Genomic DNA, 17,519 nt, shown 5'->3' on the forward strand with positions numbered 1-17,519 from the left:
TAGCCCCGGTTAATTTATGATCCATACCGCCCAATTTAGTATTTGATTAAGTTCCCTTTTCATGAGACGTCCTTTCTCCCTAATGACGTGGTTGGGGGCAGAGACAACATCATTTATTTCTTTTGTACATCCTTCCAGTAACAAGGACCCTATTTGCTGAACCAAACCTTGCGACACATGATCTGAAAAATAAGAAAGGCCACCTGGAGGCTAACTGTCCTGGCAGATCTGGGACAAGTGTCAATCTCAGTGGCCTGGGTGGGCGTGCACCGGGAGCTCCTGCAGGGCCGCCTAGTCTCCGGGGCAGCTACAGCGCCTAGCGATGAAGGAGAGTGAGTAAATGAATGAATGTGAATGAGTGAATGAAAGATATCTTCGGGGGGCGCGCCTCTGGCCGGTTGCTCAAGGTGACAGTCTCTGGGGGCCTGGGCTTCAGCGGGGGTTCGGCTGCCCGGCGGGCCGGCGCGGGTGCACAGGAGCCCCAGTCCCGCGCCCAACTCCCCCCGCCCCGCGGTGGTACGCGCCACTCCGCACTCCGTGAGCCGGCGGACCTGAGCTGTCTTGAATGGAAGGCACCAAGGCCGGAAGTGGAAGGGCCCACTCGGGAGGACAAGGAGGGGGGCACGAGCGCGCCGCGTCTTCATTGAGGAACCGAATCTGTGAACATGGAATTCCATGTGCGTCTTATGTAAAGAGAGCGACGGGTGCAGCATCCAATGGACGCGCGGCATTTGCAGGCCCGGCCCCCCTGGTATGCAGATGAGGCGGCACCCCGGCCAATGGCGGGCGCCGGGGGCGGGCGCGGCGAGCGGTCACGTTTTCCACTATGTGACAGCGGCTAGTCCCCGGCGGCGACGGAGGCGGGCGGCCCTGCGGAATCAGTTCAGCTTTTGGCGGCTGCGGCGGCGGGGTCGGAGGGCGACTAGCAGACGGGCTGGCGGACAGGCGAGGGCGCGGCTCCGGTGAGTGCGCGGCGCGGCGGGAAGGGCGAGCCAGCCTGGGCGCCGACTGGCGTCCGGCCGCTGGTTACGTAACCGCCTCCAGGCCGGCCCCGGCCCCGGCCTCGGGCTGGCGGTCTGGGGTCTCGGCGGGCGGGCTGCGGGAGGCGGCAGAGGATCCTCTAGCCCACGGATGCACGATCCGAGGGTTTCCTGGGCGCTTTTACTCCTCGTCTTGAAACCAGCCTCCTCGTCTCTTGAAACCGGCCTGGGGTGGGGACTGTTATTCCCATTTTGCAGATCAAGAAACTGAGGTCCAGAGTGGTTAAGCCCATGTCTGAGGTCACAGAGCTACTGAGTGGCTATATGTCGGACTGTCCTTCTCTAGACGATTTTCTTTTATGAACCCTCCTCTTCTCCCTCCCTGACCCCCTCCCTCCCCCCGCACCCCCGTGGGAGAAGGCTGAGAGAGGCCAAGGCAACTGAGGGTCAGTGCGACAGTCCCTGGGAACATGGAGGGACCCTTGGGGAGCCAGCTTCCTGCTCTGAGGCCACAGAGTCAAGTCTCTGGCTGGGGAAAGGCTACTGCTGGGCACTAGTCTAGGAGCCCTACCTGGACAGCCCATGGGTCCCCTGGAGTGGGTGAGTAGAGAGACAAGACAGTTCCTGGGCCAAGCCAGGCCTGAGCACCTTTGTTCATCCCCTTTGCCCACCCTGGACCGCTCTGTATTTATTCTCTCTCCCCAGGTTGGGTGGAAGAAGGGGGAGGGTTGTACTTTGTGATGTAGCAATCCCATTAACCTTCTGGGGGGTACTTTGGCTGCCAAGTCCTGGACAGGAGCCAGGGGGTGGGTAGTGGCCTGCTTATCCCTCCAGGAAGGCCAGGATAAGGGATGACAACTCGGTTACCAGGGTTTCTGATATACAGAAGAAACCAGTTTGGAAAACTGATTCATACTCACAGAAAAAAAGAGCCAGAAGGTACCCTGGAAATCACCCAGGGTAACCCCTTAGCTTGACAGATGAGGAAACTGAGGCCCAGATGCCTGCTGGGCACACATCACGGCAGGGCCAGGCCCAGGCTCAGGGTGCCTGCAGTGTCTTTCCATTGTCCTGAAGGTCTTGATCTGGGTCAGGATGAGCTTCAGAAGTTCTGTTGGGTGCTGCTGAATCTTGAATGAGCTGGAGTTTAGGGAGAGGGGCCTCAGGCCCCCCAAACATTAAGAACCCTAGCACCGTGGCAGAAGCCCCTCCATGAATACCTCTCCCCTCCCACGTCCAGTGCAGCAAGGCCACTGGCCTTCTCTCTACCTGCAAAGGGGAGATGCCCATCCCCTGTCCCCAGCCGGGGTTTCTGGTCCTGGGCTGGTTTGGCTGAAGAGGGAACAGGACTCTACCTGAAGGCTTTCACTGGAAATTGAGCTTTTAAATACAAGGCTAATCACTTTTTATAAGGCGTCTGAGTAAAATGAGGAAAGGGACTCCTTTTTCTCAAGTGGAAGCTACGTGATATGCCAACAGGGATGGAACCGTGGGTGTTCGCAGTTATCTTGTCGCTGTCATCTTGGTGTGATTCACTGGTACAGAACCAACACAGCCCTGGCTTTCTGTGGAGGCTGGGGCGCTGGTGAGGAGGCGGGGTGGCCTGTCACCAGCCAGCGGGCTGCTGCTGGCTGACTCAGCTCCACCCTGGGGCTGGTCTGTACAGCGGGGCTCAGGGTAGGCGATCTTTGAGGTCTGTTTCCATCCCTAGCTTTTTGGATTCCTGTTACTCCACAGGTGATTTCCTTAGGCACCTACACAGGAGACACAAGTTTCTGACTCTGGGGCACATAATGTTACCCTGTGAGGCTTAGAAGGAAACAGGAAAAATTCCTCTCATTTGTACTATTTCTCAATCACACTTAACTTTCAGAAAAATGCTGGTGGGCAGGCCTCTGTTTTTAAATGATGATGTAACCTGACGGGGCTTCAGCAAATCACAGGCTCTGGCAGGTCACTCAGTCTCTGGCGGGACCTCTCAGCATGCAGTCCAAAGAGAGAGTGACGCTGAAAACTACCATATTCGGCAAAACTAACTAGAAAGACATAACCTGGCGTCTCAGCAGATGCTCTGCACCCCTGCCCAGTGACAAGTTGGCCCACCTGCCAGCTCACAGAGCACCAGAAAGTCTGGACAGGGCCTCTGATGGGCCTGCCCGGAAGCTCTTCTGTGAAGCCCTCCTTTCTTTTCAGCTCTGTGCTCTTTGCAGGCACCTCGGCAACAAGTTTGTTACTGTATTTCCAAGTCTAGAGCAAATCAGAAGCAGTGAGCGTCCCAGCAGTGCAGGTCAGGGCGAGGCCAAGGCCGCTGTGTTATCAGAGGCGGGCAGTTCTGAAGGTGGTGGGGCTCTCAGCTGAGTGCCGGACCCTCCCCAGGCCCCGAAGGCTTTGAGAATCCTAGCACTCTCCCTGGGGTGACAGAACAATCAGAACAGCTGGGCTATTCCCAGGCCTCCCCACGCTGAAGCCAGGAAGCTGACGCCTTTGCATTATTGTTGTTTTAAATTCTGTGCTTCTCCGTATGTGAGGTTTTAAAGGCAGAGCTGAGAGTGTTTGAAGGGGTCTTAGTGCGGCGGAGACAAGCCTCTCCCCAGCCACCTTCCCTTCCATATTTGGACAGCTGCAGTCATTTTCCTCGGTTACCAGCCGTTTCCATGGAGAGTTGCGGGTGTTTATTCAGCAGGACAAACATTTTCTCCAGATTACAGCAGGCTGGCCTCCGGGAATTGGCTCCTACCAGGAAGTAGCAACCGTGTTATAATATTGGGGGTTGTAAAATACCGAGGTTTGCAGAAACAAAGTACAGGCTGTGACATCCCTGTTACATAAAGTTCGGAAACAGGCAGAATGAACCAGGCTGTGAGAATTCAGGCTCACGGGGCCCTGGGGTGGGAGGGGGAGGGGTGGGGGGACCACCCGGGGCCCCTGGGGGCTGGCAGCATTCTGCCTCCGGGGCTGGGGGCTCAGTTTGTGGACAGGGAGCAAGACCTTACCATCTCAAGTATCTTATCTTCCATTTCAAATCATTGATCGTCTTAAGTGATTGAACCTACACCGCTTTCCGCTTTCCACAGAGAAATGCACGTTCCCCCTTAGACTCAGGGGTACTGAGTGCAGGGAGCCTTTACCAGTCCTGGCGGTGGCAGTGGAAGGTGGCCCTGGGGCCCAGGCTGTGTTTTTGTTCTCCTTTTTTTTTTTTTTTTACTATTTATTATGGAAACTATGAGTACACGTGCAAGTAGAGAGGACAGGGTAATGGACCCATACGCCAGCTCGGGTCTTGGCCCTTCTCCTTCTGTATCCCTGCCATTTCCTTCCCATCCCAAATACTGTGAAGCCATCCCAGATGAAGATCTCATCGTGGACGGCACTTTCTAAGTGTTCCTCTGTCCAGTCAGGGCAGCCATCACTGCTGCAGGTGTGGTCGGGGGCCCGGAGTCAGGGGTGCGAGCTCAGCTCCTTTCCTCCGGTCTGACCGTTTTCCGGGGCAGAACCCATGTGTGGATGACTGAGAAGCAGCCGCGATGGGCCTCTAGCGTTAGGCGCTCGAGCTCACGCCCAGTGGCACACCCAGCTTCCCCACAGCCCCTTTGCAGCAGGGCTGTCCTTTCCTTCGCGGGGCCCCTGGGCTCACGAGGACACCCCACTGCCCTGGTGGAAACACAGGTTTCCCAGGGCTTCCTTGGGGCCCTGGCAGTGCTGGCGCGAGCGGATGCTCAGTGGACGTTGGTGGAAGGCAGGAGGCAAAGTCTGCTTTGACGGGCACGTTGGTTTTGCCGACTTGGCAAAATGCGGTTGGTCAGCTAGAGCTGTCAGTGCCGAGTGACGTGTTTTTCTGGAATAATGAAGCTCAGACGGTTTGGTTTGTTGTTTCCCGTTTCTGCCATGCTTGCCCTACCCTCTTAGCAAAAAGATTTACCTTCCACCGCAGGTCATCTTGTGACCCCTGCTCGATGAATCCTACTCAGACAGGCTCCCAGGGGTGGGACTGGTGAAAACCAGGAGGCCCTCTGGGGAGCTGAGCGGCAAGCCTGGGCGAGCGTGGAAGCAAAGCGCGCGATGCACCCACCAAGGGTCGTCCGCATCGCCTGGGGCGGCCAGAAACAGCGCTCGTGACAATGAAATAGCAACTTTTTTTTTTTTTTAATTTGCTTTTTGTTACGCTGTCTCTTTTCCTCTAGTGATTGGCAGTGATAGTAAAAGCCAGCCTTTGCTGGACACTTACTGCATTCCAGATACTGCACTGCTGTCCTTTAACCCTCCGAGCAACCAGTAGGAGGCAGGTGCTGCTGCAGCCCCATCTCACAGATCAGGAAGCGAGGCACCAGGACGTGTAGGAACTTGCCCAAGGTAACGGCCAGGAAGTGGAGGAACCCGCCAAAGGCCCTGCTGTCCAGAGTCTGCTCATTAGTCCTCTGCAGCTGCCCTGTCACCTTCATAACTTACCCAGCAGAAGACCGGCGCTGCTGCTTGTCTGGGGAGGGCTGTGGGATGGGACAGGTGGTGTCCAGGGAGTGGAGGGGACAGAGTGAATGTCCTCTGCACCCTGGGTGGCCCAGAGCCCCCTTAGAGGTGTCCTGGCTTCCACCTTGCCTCTACCCTGTGGCCCTGCTAACACGTGAGTCATACCTTGTTGCACAGGACTCTACAGCAGTTCCCACCTCACTCAGAAAAAGCCAGGGCCCTGGCTCTGCCCTGCGAGGTGCCACATGACCTGGCTCTGACCTCACATCAGCTCCTACCTTCTGCCTTGCCCTTTCTGCTCCAGACTCGTCCATTGTCCTCAGACCCATCTGCCTCAGGACCTTTTCATGTGCTGTCCTCCTGCCTAGAATACTCTTCTTCCAGCACCCTCCTGGCCCATTCTGTCACTCTCTTCAGTCTGTCTTAGTTTGGGTTCTCTTAAAAGCAGAGTGCGGGCCGAGGCTTAAAGGCTAGTGCTTCCGGCAATCAGAGAAGAAAAAGAAATAAAAGGAGTACAAATTGGAAAAGAAGAAGTAAAACTGTCACTGTTTGCAGATGACATGATACTATACATAGAAAATCCTAAAGATGTCACCAGAAAACTACTAGAGCTAATCAATGAATTTGGTAACGTTGCAGTATACAAAATGAATGCACAGAAACCTCTTGCGTTCCTGCACACTAATGAGGAAAAATCTGAAAGAGAAATTAGGGAAACACTCCCATTTACTATTGCAACAAAAAGGATAAAATACCTAGGAATAAACCTACCTAGGGAGACAAAAGACCTGTATGCAGAAAACTATAAGACTGTGGAAAGAAATTAAGGATGATACCAACAGATGGAGAGATGTACCATGTTCTTGGATTGGAAGAATCAATATTGTGAAAATGACCATACTACCCAAAGCAATCTACAGACTCAATGCAATCCCTATCAAATTACCAATGGCATTTTTTTACAGAACTAGAACAAAAAAATCTTCAAATTTGTATGGAGACACAAAAGACCCCGAATAGCCAAAGCAGTCTTGAGGGAAAAAAACAGAGCTGGAGGAATTAGACTCCCTGACTTCAGACTATACTACAAAGCTACAGTAATCAAGACAATATGGTACTGGCACAAAAACAGAAATATAGGTCAATGGAACAGGATAGAAAGCCCAGAGATAAACCCATGCACCTATGGTCAACTAATCTATGACAGAGGAGGCAAGGATATACAATGGAGAAAAGACAGTCTCTTCAATAAGTGATGCTGGGAAAACTGGACAGCTACATGTAAAAGAATGAAATTAGAACACTCCCTAACACCATACACAAAAATAAACTCAAAATGGATTAGAGACCTAAATGTAAGACCGGACACTGTAAAACTCTTAGAGGAAAACATAGGCAGAACACTCTGACGTAAATCACAGCAAGATCTTTTTCATCCACCTCCTAGAGTAATGGAAATAAAAACAAAAATAAACAAATGGGACCTATTGAAACTTAAAAGCTTTTACAAAGCAAAGGAAACTACAAACAAGATGAAAAGACAACCCTCAGAATGGTAAAAAATATTTGCAAATGAATCAACGGACAAAGGATTAATGTCCAAAATATATAAACAGCTCATGCAACTAAATATTAAAAAAACAACCCAATCCAAAAATGGGCAGAAGAACTAAATAGACATTTCTCCAAAGAAGACCTACAGATGGCCAAGAAGCACATGAAAAGCTGCTCAACATCACTAATTATTAGAGAAATGCAAATCAAAACTGCAATGAGGTATCACCTCACACCAGTTAGAATGGGCATCATCAGAAAATCTACAAACAACAAATGCTGGAGAGGGTGTGGAGAAAAGGGAACCCTCTTGCACTTTTGGTGGGAATGTAAATTGATACAGCCACTATGGAGAACAGTATGGAGGTTCCTTAAAAAACTAAAAATAGAATTACCATATGACCCAGCAATCCCACTACTGGGTATATACCCAGAGAAAACCATAGTTCAAAAAGACACATGCACCCCAGTGTTCATTGCAGCACTATTTACAATAGCCAGGTCATGGAAGCAACCTAAATGCCCATGGACAGATGAATGGATAAAAAAGATGTAGTACATATATACAATGGAATATTATTACTCAGCCATAAAAAGGAATGAAATTGGGTCATTTGTAGAGAAGTGGATGAATCTAGAGACTGTCATACAGAGTGAAGTAAGAAAGAGAAAAACAAATATCGCATATTAACTCATATGTGTGGAACCTAGAAAAATGGTACAGATGAACCGGTTTGCAGGGCAGAAATTGAGACACAGATGTAGAGAACAAACATATGGACACCAAGGGGGGAAAGCAGTGGCAGGTGGGGGTGCTGGTGTGATGAATTGGGAGATTGGGATTGACATGTATACTGATGGGTATAAAATGGATGACTAGTAAGAACCTGCTGTATAAAAAAATAAATAAAAGAAAATTCAAAAAAAACCCCAAAACGCTAGTGCTCCCCTGGGAGGTGCAATCCCAGCACAGCTGGAGTGAGGGAGAGGGGAGTGCAGAAGAGAAGGCTGTGACACACGCACACGCACACACACACACAGGCACACATGCGTTGACACCCTGCTTCACAGACACTCAGCTGGCCGCTCAGCCCCTTGGGGCCTCATCCAAAAAACTATCAAAAAAAAAGGAAGGAAGGACACAAAGAAAAGCTCCAGGACAGTCTGTTCGAGGGAGGGGTGGAAAGGGATGGGTGCTGTGGTCCGAGCTCACCCAGGGAGTACAGTCTCCCTGGGTTCCGGCTGCCTCACCGGCCCTTCGGCAGCAGTGGGGGAAGCAGGGCGCACCCCGTGGTGTGGCGCTTCATCCAAGGTCACAGGAACCCGGCAGAGCCAGAGTCTCCTGATGACCTCAGGTGTGGAGCCAGGAGGGCCGCGTGGGTGTGTGCCTAGCAGTGGCCGGGGGGTAGTGAGGGGCTGCAGGCCGCGGGGAGAGGGAGGCCAAGAGGCTCTGAATCACCACCACATGGGGGTGCGAGGCCAGACATCACTTACCCATGGGCCTTCCCTGGCCACCCTTCCCAATTCACGCCGCTGCTCCCACACGCCTCCTGGACTCCGGCTCTGCGTCTTTCTCTTAGCACTTACCCTAATCTGCTCTATGCATCGCTCCCCTCTTGATGGTCTGTTTTCCCCACTAGAATGTAAGCTCCGTGAGGGCAGGAAAGATGGCTGTCCCGTTCTCTGCCGGCACGGTGGCCCTCGGTGCTGTGCACAGAGAGCAAGTTGATCAGCAGAAACAGCTCTGGAGCAGCGCAGGCGCACGCCGAGCCCTGCCGAGTGCTGCCTGTCATTCTTACTGTCGCTCCCGCTGTTCTGTGACTTGTCCGTTTATGCCCCAGAGTCTTCCCACATCAGTGTGTCTGGTCTCCGTCTTTTTGATGGAGTACGTAGTATTCCACGGTGCAGATGTCCCAGAGTTTATGCCTTCACACCATGTGCCAGGCCCTGGGGTACAGCCGTCAGCAAAAGCGCCCCCGCGTCAGTGTGCAGTTGGGCAGTGTCGGTGCCACGGGAGAGAAAGCCGAGAAGGGGATGCAGGGCTGGCAGGGCCAGGCAGAAGGCAGGGCTGTTTGTGCAGGACGGTCAGGCCATCTGCCGGACAAGTGCTGCGGGCACCAGGGAGCAGCAAATGCAAGGTCCCCGAGGTCGGAGCACAGTGCCTGGGCCAAGGGGGTGGCTGCACGGGAGATCCCAGGAGGCAGCTGGAGGCCTCGCTGAGCTGTTGACCCCTGTGCAGAGCAGGGCTGAGCTCTGTGCCCAGGGGAGAGAGGAGCTCACTTGCCCCGTGTGGACCGCAGTGGGGTCAGGTGAGGCAGGGGGCCCAGTTTGGAAGTTGCCCTGGACAGGATGCGGGTAGACTTCTTGCTGGTGGTTCTTTCCAGGTTTTTCTTCCTCCAAACCCCGTGCTCACATGTCTCTGTGCATGGACGAGCATTCCCACGGAGCAGCTTCCTAGGAGGGGGGTGGGGGTGGGGCGGGGGTGTAAGCATTGCTAGACACGCCCAGAGACCCCCCAGGAAGACTTCGTTAGTCCAACACAGTGCACAGGAGTCCTGCTCCTGGCCAGCCCAGGATGCTGTCGGTCCTGTTAGATTTTGGAAACCTCGTGCTTTGCGTTTTCCTCGTGTCTAAAGGTTGGGCATCCTTCCAGGTTTATAGCTCTTACCTGGTGTTTCTCTTTGTGGGAACAGTCTGTCCTTAGTCTTTGGTCTCTCTCTTCCCAGATGTTAGTTCCCAGATGTTAGCACCTTTCATTCTTTCATCGAATTAGCTAGAACTTCCCTGAAATGTTGAAGACCGAGCAGTAGACTTGCTTATTTTGTTCCTGACTTTCACTGCAAAGAGCTGGCGTTTGAGGTTCTCTGTGATTCGGGACCAATAAACAGCTTCCGTCTAAAGCCATAGCAAGATCCTCTGAGACTTCCTGCCTGTGGCCGTGACCGTCTCCTCTCAGAGTGTAGAGACTTTATCTTCTGAAAATTTAACATTACAGCAGAGATGTCCAAGACTAGCGTGACTTAGCATCCTTGCAGGTAACCTGTTTTCCCTGTTGGGATGTGGGTAGAATTTGCTTTTTTCTTGAAAAGCATCATTTTCATCAGGACATGGATGGCCTTTGCCACTCCTCACATAATTCTGCCTGGTCCTCAGGGAGTCCCGCAGCTGCAGCTCTGCCTCCAGGATGGTTTCCTTCACGTGTATCTTTCACTGTAGTTTCTGTTTCATTGCTATGGTGTCTTTTTCAGAAAGAGATGTTATCTGCAGGTAACAATGTGCCTCTAACATCAGCCCTTTCCCGGGGCGTGTTTAAAAGGTTTCTCACTCTCATCCTCCCGTCGCTGAGTCTGAACTTTAGCTTTCTAATTGTCTGTTGTAACGTGACATTTCCACTTCAGTCTGCGGCTTTAGCTCATCCTTCATTACGTGTTTCATCGAATCCGTCGTTTTTTGACTTTCGCTTATGGTACAGAGTTGGTGCTGCCCTAAATTTGCTTGTTTCCTCGTGCCGTGGAGGTTGTGTGCATCTTGTCTTCATTGTACTTCTTTTCAGAAGCTGCATGTTGGCTCTTTTCTGTTTATCTGGTTCATGAACAAGACAGGGTCTGATCGGACCTGCTGTTTTCCAAAGCGTAATGTGGTTGGGTTCTGCGCGGGTCCCCATCTTTGGCGGGTGACGGAGCCTGAATCCGGCACTGTCTCCTGCTGTATGTGGCCTCGGGCAGCTCACCGGCCTGTTTGCCCATCCCTGGAAGGGAATGCTGGTGCGCCGTGGATGGCGATCATGAGGGTTACACATCCTCAGCACAGTGTCCACAGAGGCCTCCCTGCGGCCTCTGGTCCAGGTGCCTGAGCGCAGGGAAGCTGCAGGGGCACATTCTGCTTTCTGGGGACCCCCCTCGGTGAAGGCGCCGCTGCCTGGGCCTCCAGATCCTCCCCCGCTGCTCGGTGACCGAGGCTGGCCTTTGGGGACTGTGTCAGTGTGTCCCTTTGCCTTCCTGCTTCCTGACCTCCGAGCTCAGGAGGTTGATGCCCCCCACGGGCCGCAGGTTGTCTGGGCGCCTCTGGTTTCAGTAGCCCTCCTCTTCCTGCCCCTCCAGGCCCAGAGAAGGTAACAGCTCCCTCCCCCTAACCGGTTGCCCCCGAGCTGCACATCATTTGTAGTTTCCTTAACCCTGACCACGCCCTTTCGTGCCGGGCCTTCCTCGACCTCCCCGCTGGCGTGCATGAGTGCCTGCTTCCTCCCGGGACCTCGCAGGGGGGCACCATCCCAGGTCCTGCTTTTACCCTGTGACGTCTAAGTCTCCCGTCCTTAGGCTTCTGGTCAACCCCTCCTGCCCTGGCTACTCCCTGTCTTTACTCATCCCCGCCTGTGGCCGGTCGGTCTCTCATTTCAGCCCCGCTCCATCCACCTACCCCCAAAGCACCAAAGCTAAACTTGCTGTCCAAACGCAAGCGAAGTTGTAGGAGTCTCTGCTTCCAGTGCTCTAGCGGCTCCTCGTCAATCCCAGATAACTCCACGCCGGCCTCGTACTGGTCCCTCCACCTCCCCATCCCTCTCGCTCGGCTGGACCCCCCGTGCCCAGACCCCCTGCTGCTGTAAGGGCCCCCGCCGCTCTGCCCTCCTCACGCAGTGACGCCTGCTCCCCGAAGCCACATTTCTCCCTGGCCCACAGCCTGGTTCCAGGGCCTCCTGTAACTTGTGGTGGCCAAGGTTTCTGAACCCCGCTGCCCCCGCACACTGCCTGGGGAGGCCGTCAGCAACTTGGTGTCTGAGGCAGCGGCCACCTGATTCACGCGCCTTCGCAGTTCATGGCAGGTGGGAGCCCTGTGGATACGAGCGCAGAAGACCCACGATTGGCCGCACCTCCTGCCGGCTCCTCCAGCGAAACGTGGAGAGAGATTCCCACGGGACGCTTCACCTGATGGCCGCACGGCCCCCTGCCCCCTGAACCTGATGACCTTCTCTCGTTTGCCAGCATCACTCAGGAGCCAGCATGAACGGATGCGCTGACTACGCCCCCAGCCCCAGTGACCCTTCCAAGGAGCCTGTGGAGCCCTGGCCCAGCCAAGCCCCCCTCCAGGAGGACGTGGACATGAGCGACGGCACAAGCGGGAATGAAACCAACGAGAACGGCTCGACGGGGCGGGACTCACGGGGCAGCAACTGTGACGACAGCGGCCGGGAGCTGGGGATGCTGGTGGGGCCGCCCGGCACCTGCCAGGGGTGGGTGTGTCTGAGGCCCCCAAGGCGAGGCTGGGCATTTGTTTTCTCAGTGTCTCATTCCGTGCTATTGCGATTACTTTTGCAGTCTTTAAATCTTGATGACCAAGTTTTTTAAGACTTCTGAAAATCTTATTGACTCAGAATAACTAAAATTTGCTAGGGTCTGTCCTTCCTTATGACAGTGATTTTGGGTGTCAGACCGCCAGTAGCTAGACACATAGCACGGTGACCAGATCTTGGGAGGCGGAAGAGTCAGGGAACCCCTCGAGCAGCTACTGAACCGACGCCCCGTGGTTTATAGAAAGCGAACTTCTCCTCTAGTCTTGGGTTTATATCCCCCAGTACTTAGTTTCTCCAGTGTCCAGAGGTTTCTTGTTCTTTTTCTCTTAAGCTCGTATTTTTTCCTAATTGACTTACTGTGGTGTAATCCAGCCCGTCATCGCTGGGTGGATGGGGGGAGAAGTGGATGGACACACTCTTCTGAGTTTGGCCTTTATTTTTTGTTCTTTTAGTCCAGGTACATTTAACGTGATGATGGTGAAGTCTGAGCACCACCCGTCCACAAGTGGCTGCAGGTAAGACCAATTAGAACCCCCCCAGTTTAGAGCCTTTAGAGAGATGGAAAGATTTGTCATGAGATAAGGTTTTGGGGGTGATGCAACTTTTTTCAGGCTTCTGCTAGAACCTGTTAGCCTGAGCAGCTGTCTGCCTTGTGAGCCCAGCCGCGCCCTTTCAGACGACCGTCCCCACGGGCCGCTCACAGCCCCTGATGTTGCCCCAGACCTGTAGCTGCTCAGCTCTCGCTAAGCAGACCTTGTCTGCGTCTTGGACGTGTATCTGGAACACGCACTTTTTTTTACGTGTTTGTAACAAACGTGTCCTTAATTTCATATTCACATCCCCACTGGAGCAAAATCCTGATCTCTGTCCTGGGCATATGGGGCCTTTGCCATCACCGCCCGAGAGGCCTGACCCCGTCGCTCCCTCGGTGCCCTCTGTCTAAACAGGCGCATCTCCACCACCCGAGAGGCCTGACCCCGTCCCTCTGTCTAAACAGGCGCGTCTCCCCCAGCAAGTGCCGCCCGCCCCTCCTCCTGCCCCTCCCACGTCCTTGAGTTTGAAGATCCTCCGTATAAACCCCCTTTCCTCTCCAAGGCCTCACACGTCATTTATGTCCTCGCCCCAGGACGCCACTGTGCTGCCCTCTGGGGTCTCTGTCGCTGTCTCCCTCTCTGTCTGAGATGGGGGTAGGCAGAGTTCAGCAGTGGGGCCTGCTGGCCGGGCTGTGGGTGGACCAGCAGGGGGGAGGGCACCCTCCAGCATTCACCTGGGTCAGAACACTGGTTCTCCCGGGCAGTTCCTCTCCCCGTGAGAGACACGAGGCGATGTCTGCAGACATTCGTGGTTGTCACAGCTGCTGGGGGCTGCTGCATGCCCACCCAGGACCACGTGGACCACAGTGTCCTCGCGCCCTGGTGGAGAAACTGGACCAGAGGCACGTTTCTTCCGAAAAGGGCACTTAGGGTACTGACGTTTTTCTTTAACTCCGTAGCAGCGAGCAGTCCACCAAAGTGGACGCCCACAAAGAGCTGATCAAAACGCTGAAGGAGCTGAAGGTCCACCTCCCTGCGGACAAGAGGGCCAAGGGGAAGGCCAGCACCTTGTTGACCCTCAAGTACGCCCTGAGGAGCGTGAAGCAGGTGAAAGGTACGTCCGCCTCACATGTTTGTTCCAACCTGTAGAAGTCGGTTTCACGTCTCCCCAAATTAGAGCTTCAGTTGTGTTGATTTTCTAAATTTCAGTCCTGAAGTAGCAGAAGGAAGTTGGGGAAGTCTGATGAAATCTCAGCTGGTTGGAAATCTCAGTTCATTGGAAGTTTTCTGTTGTACTTTTAGAGGAAAAAAAAGCAGGTAGAAAACCAGCTGATAAAAGAAACCTATTTACAACATGAAGCTTTCGTGCCCGGGGCTGGGGTCAGGTCACGTTCAGGAATGTCCAGCACCTTCCAGGCTCTGGCTGGAGAGTTGTGACGTGTGTGTACGCTGGCGACGTGAATAGCCCCCAGCATTTAGCTGAGGGCTTGCCCCTCCTTTAAAAAATAATGTGGTGGGGGGGCTCTCCTGGTGTCGCAGTGGCTGAGAGTCCGCCTGCCGATGCAGGGGACGCGGGTTCGTGCCCCGGTCCGGGAAGATCCCACATGCCGTGGAGCGGCTCGGCCCGTGAGCCATGGCCGCTGAGCCTGCGTGTCCGGAGCCTGTGCTCCGCAACAGGAGAGGCCACAGCAGTGAGAGGCCCGCGTACCGAAGAAAAACAAAACAAAACAAAATAATGTGAGGGGGAAGAAAAGGAAACAAACAGCAACAAAAAAAAAGGAGAAGATACAAGGAGGGTATTGCCTGATCTTATCCTTAAAGGACAGTATTTTCGAGCTGCTTCAGATTCAAGACCTTGGGCAGTTCATCTCTCGTTTTTCTAAAAATACGTGAATTTCCATCGTGGTGGTCTTTGCACCAGGAGGGCGGGCAGGCGGGACCAGGCGCCCCCTTTCCGTCACAGGCACACAGTGACAGGACCCACGTGATCCGAGTCCTGCTTACCTCTGGGGTATGTTCGGGTTTTACTGTTGGGTGGAAGAACTCGTAAGAGCTTTCAGAGCCGGTCAGTGGAATCAACTGAGGCTTTTACCTGAGATGTGTGTGCAGAACTCTTCACAGATGCAGTGCAGGAATCCACCAACACACACTGCAGATTCCAAAGGACTTGCGTCATCAAGCCGCTTTACGTTGCATAAATTCCAGGTCCCTGCCGTAACTTCCAATAGCCTGCGGTCTTCCTTCAGTTGCTCCTGTGGCTGGCCCTTCCATTGAGCTGGGGCCCCTTCCCTGGGTCTCAGGTAAACGCAGGTGCCTCTGTCTCCGGGGCAGGTAAGGAACGCACCGCTGTGGAGGGAGCACCGGCATCTCCAGTGCACTGTTCTGCCAACAGCCCATCCCCGGAGACCAGGCCCAGGACACCCACGCCGGGTGTCACCTCAGCACGGTTTAGCTGTTGAAGTCGGGCATCCTGGCTTCGCCTCGCCTGAGGGCTCCCCTCTGGGTGGAGATAGCTTTGTCACTCTGTACGGGGTGTCCCGGGATGAGTGGTCCTCGTCTTCAGTTCTGTTCTGAGCAGTTCATTCTGAAAACAGGGTTGTTTCTCATGCCCGGTGTTTCTAAGAGTCGATTCTGTCCGGATGGGAGCGTCTGACCCCCGAGGGAGCAGATGCAGGGGCTGCCACGGCTGCCCTGCGCGGAAACATTGATGCTGTGTCGCGGTTACAGGCCTTTGGGGAGAGTGAGGCTTAGGCAGAACCGTGTGGTCGTGTTACTGAAAAGAATGTGTCTTTATCGTTTTAAAAATTTCTGTAATCAAAGGCCTTCTGATTTTTCAGGGAAGAGAATCCCGGATGTCTGTTTGTCTAGCCTTCACATTTCTCTGTGTTCTGTGCCCACTTTCTCATGAGAAAGGTAGAGCCCCAGCCATGATTTAGGGCCGCCCTCAGCCCTCCCCTTGGTCTCGCCTACAGCCAGTGAGGAGTACTACCAGCTGCTGATGTCCAGTGAGGACCACCCCTGCAGTGCCCACGTGCCCTCCTGCACGGTGGAAGAAATCGAGAGCGTCACCTCCGAGTTCATTGTGAAAAACGTGGTAAGTGTCCTGACGAGCGAAGTCTTCCCCCGGGAGGCTCAGCTCAGGTGGCCGAGGTCTTCACCCAGGGGAGCCGGCTGAACCTCGGTTCCATAGCAGCAGGGTGCGGAGTTTCAGGAAATGAGTTCCTTCCTTAAAAGAAAAGAAAGTCAGTCAGGGATTCCGAAGTGGCGGCCATGTTGCCGACTTGCGCTGTTCTCTGAGGCTGTCCTCTTGCGCTGACTGCACCCCACACCCCGAGTGTGTGTGAGTGAGCCCCCCTTGACTGGGGGGGGTGGGGGGAAGGGACACACTAGGTGACTGTCAGTTCACTTGCAGGGCGGGCACTTATGCATTTTTAAGCAACCCATAAAGGTGAGGCCTCCCTGGAAGGGAGGGGAAGGGGAGGGAGTTACCCCCAGTTCTCAATTAATGAGAGGAAACCAGAGGGCAAGCGGGGACCCAGAGGTGCGGAATCGCAGCAGTGATGACCTGCAGAATGGGACTGCACGGCCCTTCCCGTCTCTTTCCTCCCATGCCCTCCCTGCAGCTTAACCCCCAGGGAGCCCCACCCCGAGCTCAGAGGGCCAGCCAGCGTGGGGAGAGCCCGTGGTGGGCCAGGGGGCCTGAGGCCTCCAGCCTGCCAGGCAGCCCTGAGCCCCGGGAGAGAGAGGAAGGGGCCCCCTTCCCCCTCCCAAATCACCCAGGCTGGACGCCAGGGAGCTCCGTGCCCAGAAGACGGAGCAGGTGACAGCTGCAGGGAATCAGCACAGCTGGGGTTCCTTTTGGCGGTGGAGCCCTGATGTGTTTTTTCAGATAATATCCCCCTGGGACCCCAGTATATGTAAGAGGGGAGGCAGAGTTATCCTCGTCAGGGCTGAGGAGAGGGGCCCAGAGGCTTCCTCTGACCCTTCACGCGTCCTGCTCCCTTCCCCTTTGTCAGCCCCGATTCTCTGCCCTCGGGGGAGGGTGACCTGTCCAGTCCCCTCCAGCCCGGCCTCACCAGAGTCGTGTTCTCCATTCCAGGACATGTTTGCTGCGGCCGTGTCCCTGGTGACCGGGAAAATCCTGTACATCTCTGACCAAGTGGTCTCCATCTTCCACTGTAAGCGGGGCACCTTCCACGACACCAAGTTTGTGGAGTTCCTGGCGCCCCACGACGTGGGCGTGTTCCACAGCCGCACCACGCCGTGCAAGCTGCCGCCCTGGAGTGTCCGCCACCGAGCAGGTGAGGGCCCTGCGGCCGGGCTGCCTAGTCCTTCTCCACAGGCAGCATGGGGAGGGGCCGGGCGGGGCCGCCCCCCACGTGAGGCTGCTGCCCACCTCCCCTCTGCTGGAGGCCTGCTGTAGGCCCCGTGGAGGGGCCTGAGGCTGCCCTGTCTGTCCAGGTGCAAGATTAAAGGTGGTTTGCTCAGAATACATTAAGAGAGAGAAAAAAGTCTTTTCATAAATTTCAGAAAGGGAAAACTGCTTCAGAAGATTTTAAGACATGTCAGGCATTTTAGAAAGGAAGTTGATCGGAGCTGGAGTCTGGACATGAGGCTGCAGGGTTGGGGGAAGGACGGAGGTACATCTGGAAAGCTCTCTGCAGGTGGTGCAACGATGTCAGCATAGCGGGGGGCTCTTCA

The 17,519-nt window shown here is 54.6% G+C and overlaps 1 protein-coding gene across 4 annotated transcripts in view; it reads left to right on the top strand.

Annotated features, from left to right (window-relative positions):
* Positions 1–803: 803 nt before the first annotated feature.
* The window catches only part of PER2 (period circadian regulator 2), a 40,468-nt gene continuing 23,752 nt past the window's right edge, over positions 804–17,519 (top strand). Inside the window, exons 1-6 of one of the 4 annotated variants that reach the window (XM_019923620.3) lie at positions 804–962; positions 11,978–12,225; positions 12,738–12,800; positions 13,778–13,932; positions 15,791–15,912; positions 16,918–17,119. In XM_019923620.3, the coding sequence (XP_019779179.2) occupies positions 11,996–12,225; positions 12,738–12,800; positions 13,778–13,932; positions 15,791–15,912; positions 16,918–17,119 (772 nt within the window). In that variant the 5' untranslated portion in view covers positions 804–962; positions 11,978–11,995. Of the gene's footprint in view, positions 963–5,161; positions 5,331–11,977; positions 12,230–12,737; positions 12,801–13,777; positions 13,933–15,790; positions 15,913–16,917; positions 17,120–17,519 lie in introns of those variants that run through there. The other 3 variants (XM_073807031.1, XM_073807032.1, XM_033859447.2) reach the window with 3 other exon arrangements.

The sequence above is a fragment of the Tursiops truncatus genome, chromosome 7 (assembly GCF_011762595.2).
Source record: "Tursiops truncatus isolate mTurTru1 chromosome 7, mTurTru1.mat.Y, whole genome shotgun sequence".
Lineage (NCBI taxonomy): Eukaryota > Metazoa > Chordata > Mammalia > Artiodactyla > Delphinidae > Tursiops > Tursiops truncatus.